Source organism: Vulpes vulpes, chromosome 7 (assembly GCF_048418805.1).
Source record: "Vulpes vulpes isolate BD-2025 chromosome 7, VulVul3, whole genome shotgun sequence".
In the NCBI taxonomy this organism is placed as follows: domain Eukaryota; kingdom Metazoa; phylum Chordata; class Mammalia; order Carnivora; family Canidae; genus Vulpes; species Vulpes vulpes.
The window spans coordinates 60,868,382-60,886,565 of NC_132786.1; the positions used below are offsets into that span (position 1 = coordinate 60,868,382).

General features: G+C 38.2%; 1 protein-coding gene across 4 annotated transcripts in view; it reads right to left on the reverse strand.

Moving 5' to 3' along the window:
* The window catches only part of MCPH1 (microcephalin 1), a 236,821-nt gene that overhangs the window by 150,991 nt on the left and 67,646 nt on the right, over window positions 1-18,184 (reverse strand). For all 4 annotated transcript variants that reach the window (XM_072763908.1, XM_072763905.1, XM_072763906.1 and 1 more), the window contains exons 10-11: window positions 6,090-6,127; window positions 3,648-3,810 (exon numbers count right to left, since the gene is read on the reverse strand). In XM_072763908.1, the coding sequence (XP_072620009.1) occupies window positions 3,648-3,810; window positions 6,090-6,127 (201 nt within the window). The remainder of the gene's footprint in view (window positions 1-3,647; window positions 3,811-6,089; window positions 6,128-18,184) is intronic.

Genomic DNA, 18,184 nt, shown 5'->3' on the forward strand with positions numbered 1-18,184 from the left:
GGCTGACTTTATAGGAGCTGTCTGGGAATCCCAGCAGTCCAACCCCTGGAGGCCTGGGGTCCTGCAGAAGAAGGGGGTGCACAGGAGAAGGGGGTGCATCTGGTGGGAGTAGAGTCTGGGCAGCCCTGCAAATGGAGAAGAGGACCATGCTAACCTGAGGTCAGTTGGTTCACCAGCAAGCAGTCCACAATGCAAGAGATTCATCCAAGTTGTGACTAGTAACATGATTGTCTTTAAGGAAAAAAAAAACTTTATTTATTTGAGAGAGAGCAAGAGAGAGAGAGAGAGAGAGAGAAAGGAGGAGGGGCAAAAGAGAAGGAAGAGGAAGAGAGAAAGAACTCCAAGCAGGCTCCACGCTGAATGCAGAGCCTGAGGTGGGACTCGATCTTACAATCCTGAGATCATGACCTGAGCAGAAACCAAGAATCGGACACCTAACCATCTGAGCCACCCAGCTGCCCCTACAGAGTTGTCCTTTATTACTGAGCCATATTCCACAGTAGGGAAGGATGGTTGCTTTATCCCTTTACCCACTGAGGGACATTCGTGCTGTTGCCAGGTTTTGGTGATTATAAAGAAAGCTGTTACAAATATTCATGACATTCATGGACATGTTTTTGTGCAAGCGAGAGCTTTCATTTCTCAAGGGCAGATACCTAGGAGCAGGTTTGCCAAGTGACATGGTGAGTATACAGTTACATCACATCAAATTTCCCAACTGTTTTTCAGAATGGCTGTGCCACTTTCCACCCTCACCAGCAGTATACAATGCTCTGCATCCTTTGCTGGAGGACTGTCGACATGCTTTGTAATCTAGCCATTCTGTTAAATACATGGTGGTATCTCACTGTGGTTGTAAATCGTATTTCTCTAATGACGCTGAACATCTTTCCATCTGCATAGCTTCAGTAGACTGTTCAAAAAGATGCTTTTGGCTATTTGTTGTTTGTCTCTTATTTTTGAGTTTTGAGAGTTCTTTATATATTTTGGATTTAAGTCTTTGTTAGATGAGATGTGCAAATGTCTTCTACTGGCTTCCTTAGGATATTCTTCACAGAGTATAAGTTTTTACACTTGATGGAGTATCACTTATCACTTTTCCTTTCACACATCATGCTTTTCCTGTTGTATCTAAGAACTCTGGGGGCACTTGGGTGGCTCAGTAGGTTAAGCATCTGAGATCCCAGCATCTTAGCATCCTGGGATCAAGCCTTGTATCAGGCTCCCTGCTCAGCAGGGAGTCTGCTTCTCCCTCTCCCTCTGCCACTCACCCTGATCATGCTTCCTCCCTCTCTCTCCCTCTTCTCTAATAAATAAATAAAATTAAAAAACAAAAGAACTCTCCACCTAAACCTGTGTCATACACTATGTACACTTCTAAGAGTTGTATCATTCTGTATATTAGCCTGATCCATTTGGAGGTAATCTTTGTATATGGTGTGAGACACAGGTCCAGTTTTGGTTGATGTCCATCACCTTTTACTGAAAAGACTTACTTTCCTCCACTGAACTGCCTTTGGTTCTTGTCAAAAGCTAGTGGGCTTTATTTGTGGGCCTATTTATAGACTCTCCATTCTGTTTCATTATGTCTATCTTTTCCCAGACACTGAATTGCCTTAATTACAAAAGCTTTACAGGATACCTTAAAAATCAGATAATGCTAGTCCTTCAACTTTGTTCTTCTCTTTCAAAATTGTTTTAGTTATGCTAGTTCCTATCTCCCTCTCCCTCTTTGTGTACGTGTATGTGTGTGTGTGTGTGTGTGTGTGTGTGTGCAGTTTAGAATCAGCTTGTCTATATCTTCAAAGAATTCTCCTAAGATTTTAATTGGGAATGTATTGAATCTATAGATTGTTTTATGGAGGAGTGACATTTTAATTATACTGAGTCTTCCAATCCATGAACATAGTATGTGAGAGACATTTATTAGTTCTTTAGTTTTTTTTAACCAGTGTTTTATAGTTTTCAGCATACAGATCCTGCACACATTTTTACGTCAGATTTACACTTGAGTATTTCAATGTCGACCCTTGTATCTTGGCAATTTGTTCTAAGAGCGTTTTTGTAGAATTCCTGTGACTGCCTACATGGAGAATCATGGTGTCTATGAAGAGAACTAGTTCCATTTCTTCCTCTTTAACCTAAATGTCTTTCATTTCATTTTCTTACCTTATTGCATTTGTACTTCATTCATTCATGCATGTGACCAGATGGCCCGGACTCCACATGAGCACTGGAAGTTCACCAAAAAACATGTCCACATCCTGCCTTTCTCATGTGTGGTGGTTAATCCCACATATAGTTAGCATACGCTAAATCTGCATCTGGCTCTGTTCCTATGATGATTAGTGGGAGAATATTGGCAGTACACTGAGCAGAAACATGGAGGCACCAAGGGAGCTGGTCTTCACACACGGCAACAGTAAATACTGATTCCCATTTCTGACCTCTCTGCTCAAAGTCCCAGAAGAATAGATGGGACACACAATCAAGCACAGATGTATATCTTCATAAATGACAAAGAATATTTTTTTTCCTCTGAGACATGGGGGAAGGAAGAATGGACTGATACAGAAACAGAAACATTGTGAATTGAAGAGAAGGAAGACAGCGTATGGATTCATGGAAGCTGGAGTTATAAACGGTATTTCTTACAAAGAAACATGGATTGGCACAAATAAATAATTAGATAAGGTGGTGCCCAATGCCACCAGTGCAAATAGTACTCTTTGCAGGGAATTTCAAACTTTTCTGCTTCGTGACTTAAAGGAACAAACGACTTATGCCAGAGAGCTGCAGGGTTAAGTCATAACAGAGGAAAAAGGCCACAGCCATTCTTAAAAATACATCTGTAGTTTGTTTGTATATTATAATTCTACTGGTTTAAATTAACACAATATTAATATAATACATTCTTGGGGGAGGAAGCTGGAGGGTGGAGATGTAGCAGATTCAATACAGTAACACAAGTAACAAATGACAGTACTCACAAGCAGCAATGCTTTGGAGGGACCACAGGTTGTGTATCAAAGTAAAAATAGAAAAAGTAACAAACAATCTCAATTTCTATGAATAATGAAAACAGTGATTTTTTTTTAAAAAAAAACTACCTTTAATGCACAGAAATAAGGGTAAGTATGTTACAGATAGATATGCATAAGATAAAACATATCCAAATGGGATTAAATGAACATGTTTCATCCTAAGTAAATCCATCTGTAAAAACAATCACTGAATTCTTTTGGCTTTTGAAACCATCGCTAACATAGGTCACATTATTTCTTGGTCAAACACAGAAGAAAGTTCATTTGACTGTGAGAACACGCATTTTGTGTTTTCATTCCAAGCCTGTTCTAATCTTACTCCTGCCAGTGCTGAGTTCTGTATCCAGGAGGCCACTCTTCTGTTTTCGATCCTCACCACACTTGGGTTCCCAAGGGATCAGCGTGGCTGAAGGTGATGGGCCAAAAGGAGAAGAGGTCAAGGACGGAACAGGAACGGGATCCACTACTCATGGGAAAGTGTGCAAATTAACATGAATGCGAATCTAGTGATCTAGTGTCACTGCCTCAGGATGACCACATCTACCAAAACACCTTCTTGTTTGAATATACGCACTTCCAACATCTGCTTACATAACAGCTTACCCATTCATAAGAGAGAATCCAGCAGCCACGGGCGATTCCCAGCAGCACATTCAGAGTTCGCAGAGGCTTCCCAGACAGCACGTGAGTGGTAGTTTCACACACCTCCCAGGCAAAGGAAAAGCCCTTCAATTTATTCACAACCTGGACAATGACGTTCTGCTCTCTGTTAAATGGGGGGGAGGGAGGATTCAACACAATAACTATGTTTCCTACATATGAACATCAAGGTGATTACATTGAATAATAGTTTTTTTAAAAAAACTAGAAAGCTAAAATTCTATGTTGATCTCAGGTATTGAGCTCATGTTTTAATTTCTTTATGATTAATGACTTAAAATTTGGGGAAATAAAAAAACTTCAGTTCTCAAATCCAACTGTCTATTTTAATTGCTGGTAAAGCTTCCCCAGGCTGGAAGTGGCTTCCCACATGTCCCCGGGCCAGAACACAGCCAGCATCAGAAATGGGCCCCTGCCATTCCCACCATGGTTACTTCGCAGATCTGAACCAACCTATGGACGGCCAGGACCAAGCTTATCCCTTGCTTATTTTATTTGAAATATAACATTTAATTGAACTCACAGGTTTTTTTTTTCTAGTAAGGGGGAGGAAGGGCCTTTTCCATTACATTATCAGGTCAAATCTTAGGGCAAATTTGGCAGAGGCTCCTTATTTTCACAAAGCCCATCATTGTTTATCTTATGGTCTGTCATTAGTGTCTCAAGTACCCGTGAAGAAATATTCTTCCCACCTAATTTCCTCCCCAAATCGCTCACCATTCTTCTCGTCTTCCCTTTACAACCTCCTTACTAAAGCCTTTGGTTCCTACACATCGCATTTCCCTCTCCCTCCCAGCAAGTTTTGGAAATGCCCAATGAAATACAGATGATGTGAAGCGCTCTCTGAGCCACGCTATGACATACACGGTGGGTTAAGAGATAAATTTCTCTCCTCTCCAAAAGTGATTATGATGAGAAAGAAGCTGGCTGTTCTCACACATACATGGACCACTTCTAATCACACTGTGTCTACCTCACAGTACTTCTCAGTTCTCTCTCCAGCCGTCTTGGGTATGTCAAGCTCAAGACCTATTTCTTTACATGTGAAATGAAAGGGCGGAACAATATCACAGTTTAAATTCTTAGAGACCACTAGGGCCAAAAGAGACGAATGGGTCAAGACCCAGGCCCTATCACCACTTCAACCAGAGAATCTGTGCTTATCGAGATGATGGAAAATATTAAATTTGGGGGAAATGCAAAGAAAACAAAAGCATAAGGAAGTAAAAAGCTCTAAACCATATGCTCCCCAGGCCCTTCATCTCCCTTTCCTTATTCCAAATCTGGCAGCTGCCAGCTATTTGTTGGAAGTGTTAATCAACAACAAGTGTCTCTTTGAGACATGGCCAATCAACGTAGCATTACAACCTCTAGGTCTTGTCCTTAACTTCGGACAAGAAGTATATGTGGGGGAAGAAACAAAAAAAGAATACGGCCTAAATGAAAAGTTTGATTTTCAAAACTTTGAGAAGATAACTATTTACTAATGTGTTTTATACTAGGGGCAAAAAATATGGACTTTAAAAAGCATTACACCCACCATACTCAATTTTCACTTTCATATTAGACTATTTAGGATGTTTCTTGTATTTCATAAGAGATTAACAAAAATTGTGAGTGTGCTCCTTTTTCACTAGCTAATGTATGGTGTTTGAACTATTGGTCCTTTTGATATCATATGCCATGGGTAGGAAAAGGGTCCTGCAACAGAAAGTATCATAAGCATGCACTTTTTCTCAGGCTATTTTTCACTGAAATGTCCCAGTGTTTTGATGAATGCCTTTAAAACCTTAAAACATATGATTGATATAAAAAAAAAAACCAACACATGGTTTTCCCCTTTAAATAGGAATTCAAAAATCTGTTACAAAGAATATAGTGCTGTATTTTTGTTGGATGTGCTATATATTGTGTTAAATGTTTAAGGAGGATGATAAGAGCGTGCCAGCAAGCTATTAATTCTTTCACAAAATGTGTAGATAGTGGTATAATATAGTTATAGAAAGCTTCCCAGCAAGGTGTTTCTTTAAGAACTTTGAGGGACTCAGCCAGTGGTGCTCCATTTATTGAACTTCCACGGGGTACAAGTGGTGGATACGCAAAGACAGTATATATGAAGCAAGAAGCCGAAAAGCAAAATACTATAATACCTCTTAATGCTATTTAATCAACTCAAAAAGTCTTCAGTGATAAACTGTTCATAGTCTTCTAACCACATTTTTTTTTTTTTTTTATTTCCAGGGTTCTTCTAACTCTAGTATCAATGATTAACAGCAAAACAGTGCAAAGCTAGGAGCTGCCCTAAAAGGACAGCACCAAAGTATATGAAAGAAAAATCTAAAATTTTACATTGAGTAGAAAGTTATCAAAACAATGAATACTTACTCAGATGGCATGCCTGTCATGACTAATGTTCTCGTTGGCTAGAGATTTCAAAAGAGATGGAAGAAAAAACAGTCAGAAATATAAAAAACATTTTTTCCCACAGAAATTAACTTTAATACATTTTTTGAAAAGTTACATCACTTAAAAAATAAACATTTAAGCATATATCAAAGAAAAAAGACTTTATGTTCCTGGAAAAAAAAAAAAAAACACAAACAAACAAACAAAAAAACCAGCCCACGGGATCCCTGGGTGGTGCAGCGGTTTGGCGCCTGCCTTTGGCCCAGGGCGCGATCCTGGAGACCCAGGATCGAATCCCACATCGGGCTCCCGGTGCATGGAGCCTGCTTCTCCCTCTGCCTATGTCTCTGCCTCTCTCTCTCTCTCTCTCTGTGACTATCGTAAAATAAAAAATAAATAAAAATTAAAAAAAAAAAAACCAGCCCAAGAGATAGAAACTGAGATACTATACCCAAACCAATCCCAAAATAATCCAGAACATGAGGCAGAGGAGTAGGGGAAAAAATTTTAAAAAATGCTTCCCTCCAGAAGTTTATTCTCCTAGTTTAGCTACAAGACCTCTAAATGTGCCATCGTGCTTAGGGACTTGTGAGGAAGAAGAGGGTAAGAAGGCATTTTTTTGCAAGCTGAAGAGCCATTTCTTAAGGTTTCTAGCCTTGCCTCAGTCACACATACACAATAATGCTCCTGCTCCTGCAGCCTGGGTCAATCAAATGCTTTAACCTCTTGCACACAGAAGCCCACATCAGCTCAGGACTGCTTACATATGGTTTAGCATCTGCTACTAATTGGAACTGTAAAGTTCTTTTTAATAAGTTTTTTAATACTTTTTTTTTATTTACATAAAAGCTCTCCCTCGAAGCCCATGCTAACAAGTGCCATGATGGTGAGCACACGTTCAGGCTACTGTGACAAATGGTCCTGGCCTGAAATACGGTGGTGAAACAAAAGGAGTAATGCTGTTATTAAGAGTAAGTGTATTTACTTATCTGTCCTTATAAATGACGCATTAGAAAATACATCCAATATAATTCCCTTGATTAACCAAGGAAGCTCCTTTACACGATGATGTGGATTGGTATCTGCCACTTATTTAAAAATGAATAACAAAATAAGATGGTTGGTGGATGGAGAAATAGATACATGACAGAGTAAATATTTAAAAGAGTTCTTTGTAAAACCAAGGCTGGAGGAGAAAAGTGTAAACTATTTAAAGTGGAACAGAAGATTACTGGGTGTCTTCAATGAATACCCATGTGCGTTGTTCATAAAGGTCATCAGCTTCTATGGGGTTTATACCTTTCATTGTCTTTGAGCTTATTTTACAACTCTAGTAGCTGTAGAAAACTGATAGGAATGCAAATTATTCTTGTCTCTAGAAACTCAAAGTCTGACCAGTGGACATTTGATTGACCTCCCTCTCCTACTGGTGACAAAGCCATGTCAGCACTGCTCAGGGTCCATTAACAGGTCTCCTCTGTAGATTCTCCTTTGAAGAGGACAAAACAACTTCCCAGTCTCATCACTGGCTAATGAGTTAAATAAAATTGTTAACATGTATTTATTTTCTATTAGTGGGAAAGTCACGTGTATCTTTATAAAATTATCTTTCACCAGTTAGGAAGGTTTCCACCAAGATGCCCAACAGATTCATCTGCTAAAGATTAGCTGCTTCTGTCAGACAGAGGACACTCCACAGGCAGCTTGAGCCCAGGACGGTCTATTATTGGCTCCCGGCGCTGAATGCCAAGTGGCAATAGAACTTTGCTGGCTCTTTTTCACTAATTTTAATTTTCCTCTCCACTTGTTTTGTTTTGTTTCATTAATGGATGAATTATTCTCCATTATGAGAATGCTTAGGAATGTGGTTTTATGTTCTGACTACTTGGTGTTCTATATAAATTAATTAATGGATTATAGAGATTTATTCTTTTTTGGTAAGAGACTGTAGAGGACTGGATTTATTAGCCTTTTTTTTTTATTTCCTGCTTATTTGCCCATTTTGGAGCTAAAATCAATTAAGACATTTATGTCCCCAAGGAAGGAGGATAGCTCCTTGAAATCTGGGCTGGTTTTAGTATTAATGTCTTTAATCTTGACCAGTGGCTGAAATTATAACTAACTCAGAAATGTTTTAAAAATTCAAATTCACATAGTTAATGTGTTTAGAAATTACCACTAGTGTAATAATTTTGGCTTAATGAAAACAGTTATGTCTTATCTGAATTCTCCATGTTAAGTATAATATAAACATACATTTTATTCTACTGAAGTTTATTTTTCCTAGACTTAGATGGGTTTACTGGTCAAATAAAGTAAGATTACTCTTGTACAATGTTTAAAGATTATTTTTAAAAATGTAAATTTGTGACAAATTATTATTCTAACAAAATTTTTATATCAATACTGATTGTGTTTCATAATACATCAATGTGAAGATAATTTCCAGGATCTCTAATGTTAGATTAATTAAACAAGGAGGCCATTAGACTAAGGTGGCTTTAAAGCCTTAGCTTTAAAGCTAAGTAGCCTACATAAGCAGACCAAAACCAGAGCCTGTAAACTACTTAAGGTTAAGAAATAAAAACCTAAGAACAACCAATCACAAATAGCCAACTAAGCTTTCCATATAAGGCAACTGCTTAAGCTACAGCCAATTAAATAATTTCCTTGCTTAGATTCCACCTCTGCTCTATGAGTCTTTCCCCTAGCTCATGGCTTTGGTACACTCCTAACCACTTCTGTTTGTTAGTACCTTATTCAAATCAAGTTTTGCCCAAATAAACTCTAAAATGTTTTAATATGCTTCAGTTTATCTTTTAATATTAGGAAACATAAGCCTTGGGCAGATATTAATTTAAAAATTGTTGGATACGGGATGCCTGAGTGGCACATTCGGTTGAGCGACCAACTCTCAGTTTCGGCTCAGGTCATGATCTCAGGGTTTTGGATCAAGCCCTGCGTGTGGCTCTGTGCTCAGCACCAAGTATGCTTGGGACTTTCTCTCTTCCTCTGCTCCTCCACCATGCTCACTCGCTCTCTCTCTCTCTAAATAAATTTTTAAAAATTTTTGGATAACTCAGTAATTTTGTAAGAGAGAATACTGAAACACTGATTACTAGGCAGAGTTCTATTTTTTTTATATATATTTTTGCTTATTTTTATATGCAATACAGAGATCTTTGGGTCATGTTGATAAGCATGTCCATTTTTCCAAATTTAAAAGGATATAAAAGAGACATAGAGGTAGGACAATATGATATAAGCCTTGCTGGTCTGCTAACATGCTTGGGGAAAATGGACATTACTCCATTGTTCGCCTCAGTTTTCTGTGAAATAGAACTTACTAAGTTTGGCTAAAAAAATATAATTAATATTAGTGGTTAAGGTTACACTAAAAATAATGCTGACAGAGGAATACAATTGTGCATCTGTTTTTTTTTAAAAAAATGCATTATTTTATATTTCTTTAAGCAGTGGTTTTCAGGTTTTATGGTTTCTGGACTCCTTTTTGCTATTGGGACTCATTGAGAAACCCAAAGAACCTTTCATTGATGTGGAAATGACCATCAGTATTTAACATCAGAGAAATTAAAACTGAAAAACTTTAAAATATTTATCGGTGTACTTAAAGATAGCAAGAAGAACACACTGCCTGTTAACGGAAATATCTCACTGTCCTATCAAGTTGTTGTGACTACAGGAACGCAGCTCTGAGATTTAGTGTCAGTTTGCTACAGGATAAGAAAATGCATATTGAACAACAAAACTGGGAGATTTGACTTAACTGGCTTCGGTTTATAATAGTTGAGTGTGAAGGAAAGCTCAAAGTACGTTAAAATTTTAGTCAGTTATGCCTGATGTCAATGGTCTGTTTTTATGGTTACTGATGACTGCCTATAAAGAAAAAGATCGGTCCTAATTTTCTGTATAATCTGCTTGGAGAGCCAAGACCATGTTTTAAAAGGATAATTCTCTCTCCTTTATGTTGACTACTTGATGCTTATGATTAAGAAAATAAAGTTTGTTCACTTAGGTTACAGTCTATGCTTGCTTTTAAATGTTTTCTTAAGACTGTGATTAAATAACTTACCCAGTATTGTTTCTCAGGCACACGTGATCCTCTCTTAAGGATTTGTGTGAATCTCATCTGGTAACATTTTTTATTTCTGCCTTCTCTAAACTGGATCCTAAATATATAAAAATAAAACTTGGAGGATATCACTGACACCTAAAACTAGCCTTGAGATTTCTCAAAGAATTCTTAGAAATGACAAAAACATGGTTTTTCACTTGTAGGACAACTGTAGGATTGTGTCATGACTGCAAAGTTCCATGTGAAATCAGAAGGACCACTCCGCCTGTCTAGGTGAGTATTTAACAGGTACAATGTTATCAATATGAATATTTCAGGATCATAGGCTTCAAGGAATATCCATGATATTGGTTATTGACCTAATCGTCCATACGTTTTTATCCTCAGGGAAAACACTGGCCAGATGCTTCCCTAACAGCTGTGTTGTTTTCTTCCATTTAGGGTATTTTAGTCCTACTGTGCTGCTACTAGACAAAGCAGTACAGTGTCATAATCTCAGTTACTAAATTGTTAATTTGGTGATGGTCTTGCTTCTGTCATTTTAATCTAGCGTATTGTAGGCCAGTGGCTTTCAACTGAGGATGCATGTCAGACTTACCAATGATTTTTTTTTTTAATAAAAATATAGATGTCCAGGACCTAATGCAAGCTCGCCAAATCTCTTGATATTCTGACATGTTCTTAGTATATTTATTGTGTCTCAGGAACATTATACCACATCTCAAGATTTGTTTCCTCCATAAAAATCAGGTTGATCTTCTTGAGACAGAGAAACTGAAGGACTCCATTAAAAAAAAAAAAAAAAACTGCTTTGTGCTCCTTTTTCTGCCTCTATTCTTGCTGGGACCTGCACCCCCACTCCATACGTGTCTCAGAATGCAAATAGGATGAGGGAAGTTGAGTGTGCTTGTGGACTTGGAATATTGTTGATATCGCTCTAAGGTCCTATTTTATGAACGTCTTCTCTTCTTATTTAAGCTATCTATAATTGAGGTGACTATAGTAGACAGTGCTTCTATAAACTGAAATACAACATTTTAAGATGAAACCTGATTTTCAAAGACTGCCTCAAAATTTGGAATCTTTTCACTAAGTCTCTTTGCCTTCCATGGGAATACAGATTTCTGTACAGTTTCAGAATATGTTCTCCAACTTACCAGGATATACCTGGAAAATCTGATGATGAGAGAAGGCCTTGCCTAGAATGTCACATTTGAGAAGGATGCTCACTCAGGTCTGGCTAGCTCATTTGGAGGTGATAAAGACTAGCTTTACTTGGGAGCCAATGCCTACAAAGTCCCCTGCAAGAAAATCATCCTGGTACCTGGCTTAGAACCCCAGCCTCACAGAGATAATGGAAGATCACTTCTGGCATGGGCAAGACATTTAAGATATTTTGAGGACCTCCAGAAGAGAAATCCACCTAAGTTAATGGGTGCTGTGGATAAAATGGGTGGAGAGTTGTCAGGCTTGGTATTTAACCTTGGAAAATAAGCAAATAACAGAGGGAAACAAAGGCCAACCCGAAATCACTCAAGAAAATGTTCAGACCGACATTGATTTTATTTGTTCAATATAGCACGGCACTGGATTTTATGGAGCATCCCGCAGAAGGCCAACAAACACTCTTGCTGCCCTTTTGTACTCAGGCAATATCTGGTTGAGATCAGCCTGAGCTTATAATCAAGAATATCCTTTTTTGAGATAATCTGATCACAAGAGAAAAAAACACTTGTACAGAAACATTGTGAAAAAGATTTTGAGACAGAACAAAAGTTACCCAGTGACACTAGTGGGCAACTACAAACTGAGGACACATTCTTTAGAGTCGTTGGATTATGTGAATCTTCCTCACTGTCTTTGAGCTGTATACAGCCCTGTAGACTGTCGAAGGCTCTTACTGTGTATCACTTTTGCCTACTGACCTGCTAAATCAGCCTGGTGGGAGTCCAATGGAACAGGCCCGTTTTGCACCCAGGAAGCAAAGGCATTCGGCCTTTGTAACAGTCTATCAGTATATACACTCACTGGGCTCTCCTTGCAACTGGACACAGCAGTTTTCCTTCCTTAGTAACATGAGCTAACTAACACTCGTTTTTTATTAGTAAGAAAGTCCGGATTGCAGCCCTCTAAGATAAGTACCTCACTGTATGGTTCTTTCACCTTTTCTTTGCTTAAAAAATGCCTACAGTACACTTTTAAAAATGCAATTCTGGTACATGTCCTTTAATTGGCAAGGCACACGGCCACGAATGCAAGAACAACTCAAATCAAGGTCCTACAGTTACGTGCTACAGCCCCAGTGCAGCTAGCATTCAGCATGTTCCCTGGAGTTGAATAAAATCTCTACATGTGAAAGTCAATGTACTGTTCATCATCTTGGAAGGCTAACACTACTGGAAAATATACAAAGTAGAAGAATCAACCATGCAAAAAGAATATACAAAATACAAGAAATACGATCAGCTGCTAGGAGACCCAGAACGAGATCTTTCTGCAGCCCACTTGTCAGTGTCTCCATATTTGACAGGGCACTTGGCCTGTCCTTATCTCATGGGTCTCATCTAAGAAATGAGATAATGAATTACTCCCAGAGTGCTACATGATTAATAATTCTGTTGAAAGTAAATATTAATGCTAGCAGTTTTGTAAATTATAACCTTCACAGTATGTAATTTCACGAGAATACAAACCACTTCTTAACTTAGTCATTTATTTATGTAACCTTTGCTGTGAGTCACATTTCACCAATGGTAATAAAAGCAGGGGGAAAATCTGGCCACTCTATTCTCTTTAGTATGGTAACCTGATGATGTGGCTCCAACCCACTGCATGCCCTCCCCAGGAAACCTGAGTGTAAGATGATGTCTACATGGTGCAAACCTAATGAGAATCAGTAAGCCTTCTTCACCATTATTGGAAAAGACCAAAACATTTATTGGAAGCAGCCGCATACAGTGTTGAAAAAAATTAAACAGTTCTTTACTACTGAGACCTGGATTTACCTCTCCTGTAAGATGCATCCCTGTTCTATTAAAAGTTGATTCTCCAGAACACTGAACATCACCTTTGCCCCAGAACAGAGTGCAGGTTAAAAGAGCTTCCCACCCTTCTGTGTAGTGAGAAAAGTGTACTTGAGAGCACCTTCTGTCTCATGCTGCAAGGCAGGACTGTTAAAACCACAGGCCCAAATGGCATCACTTGAGCCAGGCTAGGTCACCAAAGCAGGATAATCCCTAACCTAAGTGCAATTTCAACCTCCCCCAGAAATGCATTCTTAACCATCAGTCAGGAATATTCTGATCAGCATCAGGGAGGTCTCATCTGCCACGTGAGCCTTCTCAATCCCCCAACGGAAGAGGAGGTAATCTGCATAAGGCCCCCTGCCCTTCCAATTAGGGGAAAGTGATCTTGCCTGAAACAAGCCTTTTTCTTTTGCTAATCACTTCTTTGCCCTACACTCCTTCCAATAAAATCTTTCCATTTTGTACAACTCTCTGGTGGCTCCTGTCTTCTTGCTAGATGGGATGCTGCTGGTTTTAGGAAAGCCCTTCAAGGGTTCAAATTTACTCAGCCGAATGTTGTTTTCTTAGCAGGATGCACCCTGCCCTTCCTCAGTGACTCAGGTAAGACCATCTCCATCCTCATAGACACCCTGGTCTACCTGCCTCTGTAAAACGCTGGGTTTCTTCCTCTGCTTCGAGACATTCTTCAATGATGAAGATCGTTCCTATAACAACAGTATGCATACAAAGATTTTCATTTTCTTGTGAATTTTGTTTTTTGAAGTTTTGGCATGTGGCTCAGATGGGATTGTTCCTCTTAACTGTCGCTGTGTGCCATTCCTGACCAGCCGTCTGTGTGCCCAACATAGGGCCCGGCTGGGGACTCTGTGCTCCAGACTCTTGTCTGCTGATACTATGGTAAGTCCTTGATCTTGATTCTGAGTATTTACTTGATTTCTGGTGCCAGCTTCCTTTGGTTTTATGATCTGACCATTCGGTTAGATCTGTAAAGGGGATGACTGTTTATAGAGATCTTTGTTGTGTGAAAAATGATAAAGAATCTGCCTTAAAGGTTTTTTTTTTTCATGTTTATTTTTCTACTTTGAGTTCAAAACTGTTAAGTATTTCATGCCTCCAAGTAGATATCCAGAAAGAGTTTTGTACTTCCATGTTTATTATGCTTGAGCCACAAGTAAAGTCCTAAAATTGAAATTACAAGCTGTGTGTGTCTCTGTACATACATGCCTGCAATTCAGAAAGGCCAGCATCACACATCTGAGATAAGCACCACGAGATGATGTTACCACATGAGATTATAAAATTTCTTAAAGAAACTCTATTGTAATTGGCTTAGAAAGAATAACCTATAAATTGAATTTTCCTAAAATCCCCAGAAATTAAGAAAATCGGACTCCCAGTATTTTCAACATTGAAAAGAAACTCTTCTCATAGAAACTCAAAATGTTTTAAGAACTCAAGTTCACATGTTTTGGTAAATCTCTAGCAAATGAGATTAGCTGAATATTTTTGGTTTATTAAAAACAGCTATCCCTTCTCTATCAGATATGATAACAAAGTACATTTTTATTCTTCTGGGTACATGTTCTTCCCAACCTTTCAGTCTCATTGATTAAGTGAGCATTACTGCTGCTTTATGTTTAAGACTATTAAAAAATATAAATTTGTGTTTAACCAAATTGAATCACTATTTTGATAAATTTAACAGCATCCATGTTTTACATTATGAAATCTTTAAGACAACTTCCAAGATATTTAGGCAACTCAAAACCATCATCTACCACTAAACTGAGTTACTCAATGAATACTCATGCTTAGTAAAACAGAACACAGAAATTCTAATAACTAAGCATGATTTTATTTTATCTTATTTTATTTATTCAAGAGATATAGAGAGTATGAGTGGGGTGAGGGGCGGAGGGAGGAGCAGCCTCCTCGTTGAGCTGGGAGCCCGATGCGGGGCTCCATCCCAAGACTCTGAGATCAAGACCTGAGCCCAAGTCAGATGCTTCACCCACCAGGCATCCCACTGACTAAACATAATTTTAAGGCTATATGCTTTTGATTCTTATTTTTACATGGGACAGAGACAATGAAATATGGACAAATGCAGGCACCTGGTGCTACATTTTTAAGGCCCGTTTTCTCAAAGGCTACCTTAGTAAATAACCTTAGTAACTAATATTAGAGGTTACTTTAGCGAGAAGTTAAAATTAACATGTGGTTTACACTACAGTTAGTAGCAATACTTTGAAAGAAATACAAACATGTACCCACTTCTATTTTTCAAGAACAAGAAGAGGTCTATCCTGAAGGAGCAAGTTTTTAGTTCCTAAACCCCACAGCACTCTTCCAGCTTCTCGATGACCCCAGAAAGCTTTATGGGTTTTTAATAAGTATTGACATAGATCCACTCAGAGATAGCCAACCATATACCCACTACATGTTAACAGTATCTCACAAATATTATGAAATTATTTCTGACCCTGCAGAACCCCTGAGATTGGTCCTGAAGTGTCAGGTTGCTCCAGAACATGAAAGAGTTTCAAAAAAGACAAAAGGAGGAATGAACTTTGTCTTAGTTTATAATGTTGGGTTTGAAAACCTAGAACATATGCAAAAACCTTAGCAAACTTTACTCCGAATTGATAGACTCATTTCCTTGGTTTACTGCTAACTGCCTTCACCTAAAATGTAAAGTGTCATGCATTCTTTTTTTTCTTTTTTTTTTTTTTTCTGTGTAACTTGTTTGAATAACAAAGATTGTGTTTTACCAGAATAACCTTTTATGGTTTATGTTGACTTTGCTGCTTCCTTAAGTATTTCAAAAATCTAGTCATTTAAGAAAAAGGTAAGGTATTTTAAAGTTATGTTATCCTATGTTTACTTATAAAATCTTTTGGCACTTTAAGGAATCAGGTACTGTTTCTAAGTAACCTATGATCCTATCTTAATCAAGTGCGCAAAATTTCCTGACAACTTTTGATATTTCGCCTTCCCAGATTCAAATCCTAAGCTGTCTTTGAGATTTCCCAGAGACACCTGGAGAATCATGAAGATGTTGTCTTCCACCACATGAAAAGAGAGATGTTAAGAAATAATTAAGTCAATGTGATTATGTTACTATTGAGGAGTTGTATGGAAGGAGTTGTCAAATTAGAAATGACACTTGGTCATCCTCAGGTTAAATTTAAGTGAGTAAAATGTTATTGATCTACAGATATTCAGGACCTACTCTAGACTCATAGGATCTCCTCACTTGACAATACTGATATATTCTTGGTCTACTCCAGTTACATTTTTAGGATATCCAGGGTATATTATATCTTGGGGCATTTTGTTATATCTGAAGGGTTTTTTTTCTATAAAGATTATGTTCTTCCATTTTTTATAATTACATATAATATCTGCTCTTCTTTGAAAACAGTGCTAACCATTATGCTTATAGATGTTGACTATACCGTTTCTGGTTGCCTTTGTCTTCAAACTACAACAATGCTCCCCATCAGTGCATTATTCTACTCTCATCAGACCTCTCACTTTTGAGAGTTATCAGTAATCCAATGGCCACAGCCATGTAGAACCCTTGTCACCTACAATTTCTTGTTTCGCTATGATGCACTCTGACCAGCACTTGTAATCACCCATAGGCCAGAGTGATTGGTCTTCAAAAGAAACATCCTCTTAAAAGTCCATGGAAAAGGACTATGCTGGGGGGACCTGGGAGGCTCAATGGTTGAGAGAAGCAGATGGGTTCATGAGACCACTAACCCAAGATCAAGCAAAGTGAGAATTAATGACATAGGCTTAAATGAACTACTGAGGAAGGACTGGCTTTTATTTGGAATATTTTAATGTTCTACTTTCTAAATATAAGGAAGTCCCTGCTCTTCTTATGCTATCTGTATCCTAAAACAGTTTGGTAAATGAAGCTTTTGGTAAAAGAAAGGACATATTTAGAAATATTATCTGAGTCTCCTTACCTGACCCTTCCAGAATTTGGAAACTCAATATTATTTAGTATTCTTACTTTAAGGGCAATATAATTATTTGTCTAGGTTCAAAAAGAATCTGTCCTCCTCATTACCAGGACATAACTGAAAAAAACTGGTTAAGTAACCTTGGCCTTGGGCTGCAAGATCATATCTGAGAATGATGCTCACTTAATCAACAATGAACAGATCCTTTCAAGAAACTAAGGTAGGAAAAAAAAAAAAGAAAGAAAGAAAGAAACTAAGGTAGACCTTATGGCACCAATGTTTGCCAAAGCCCTCTGGGGAAAACAAGCCTGTTACCTGGCTCCCATGGATCCTGACTAACAGATGAGCAAAAAAGATCACTTTGTAGAGGTCCAAGAACCTCCATAGGCTATACTGGGTACCTCAGAAGAATTTGTGTAAATGTATAGACACTGAAGGTGGAATCTGACAGCAAGCGCTTGGCTGGGTTTCCTAGCCCCAAGAGGCTTTTAAATGTGAAATCTAAGATTCCTTATGAAAACTTCCTGCAAACTATTCTTGCTACACCTATGTAAATAAATCTAATGAGACCAGTCTTATTTTGCGATCATAAATAATCTCTCTTTGATTATTAGAAGAGGGACTATGGGAAAAAAAAATTGTGTCTCTGTGGGAAACTATGCATTGTTTATACTACACCATTCCAGGATATCAGATCCTAGCCATGTTCACTGTCTAAGTTATTTTGCACCTCTTTGTACCCTGCAGGGAACTGACGGATGTGAAAACTCCATTTTCTCTGATAGAGTCTCCCTTGACTTCCTTTTCCCCTATGTAAAAATCTAGTTTCTATCCCTACTTGCATATTGACTCCATTCTTGTTGCCTTGCCCAAATCATCAGTCCTTACCAAATGTCCAATTTGTCTGATTTCCTGCACTATCTGGCTACAACCTTCAAACTCATGTTCCAGATTTTCCCCTACCTGATTTGTCAT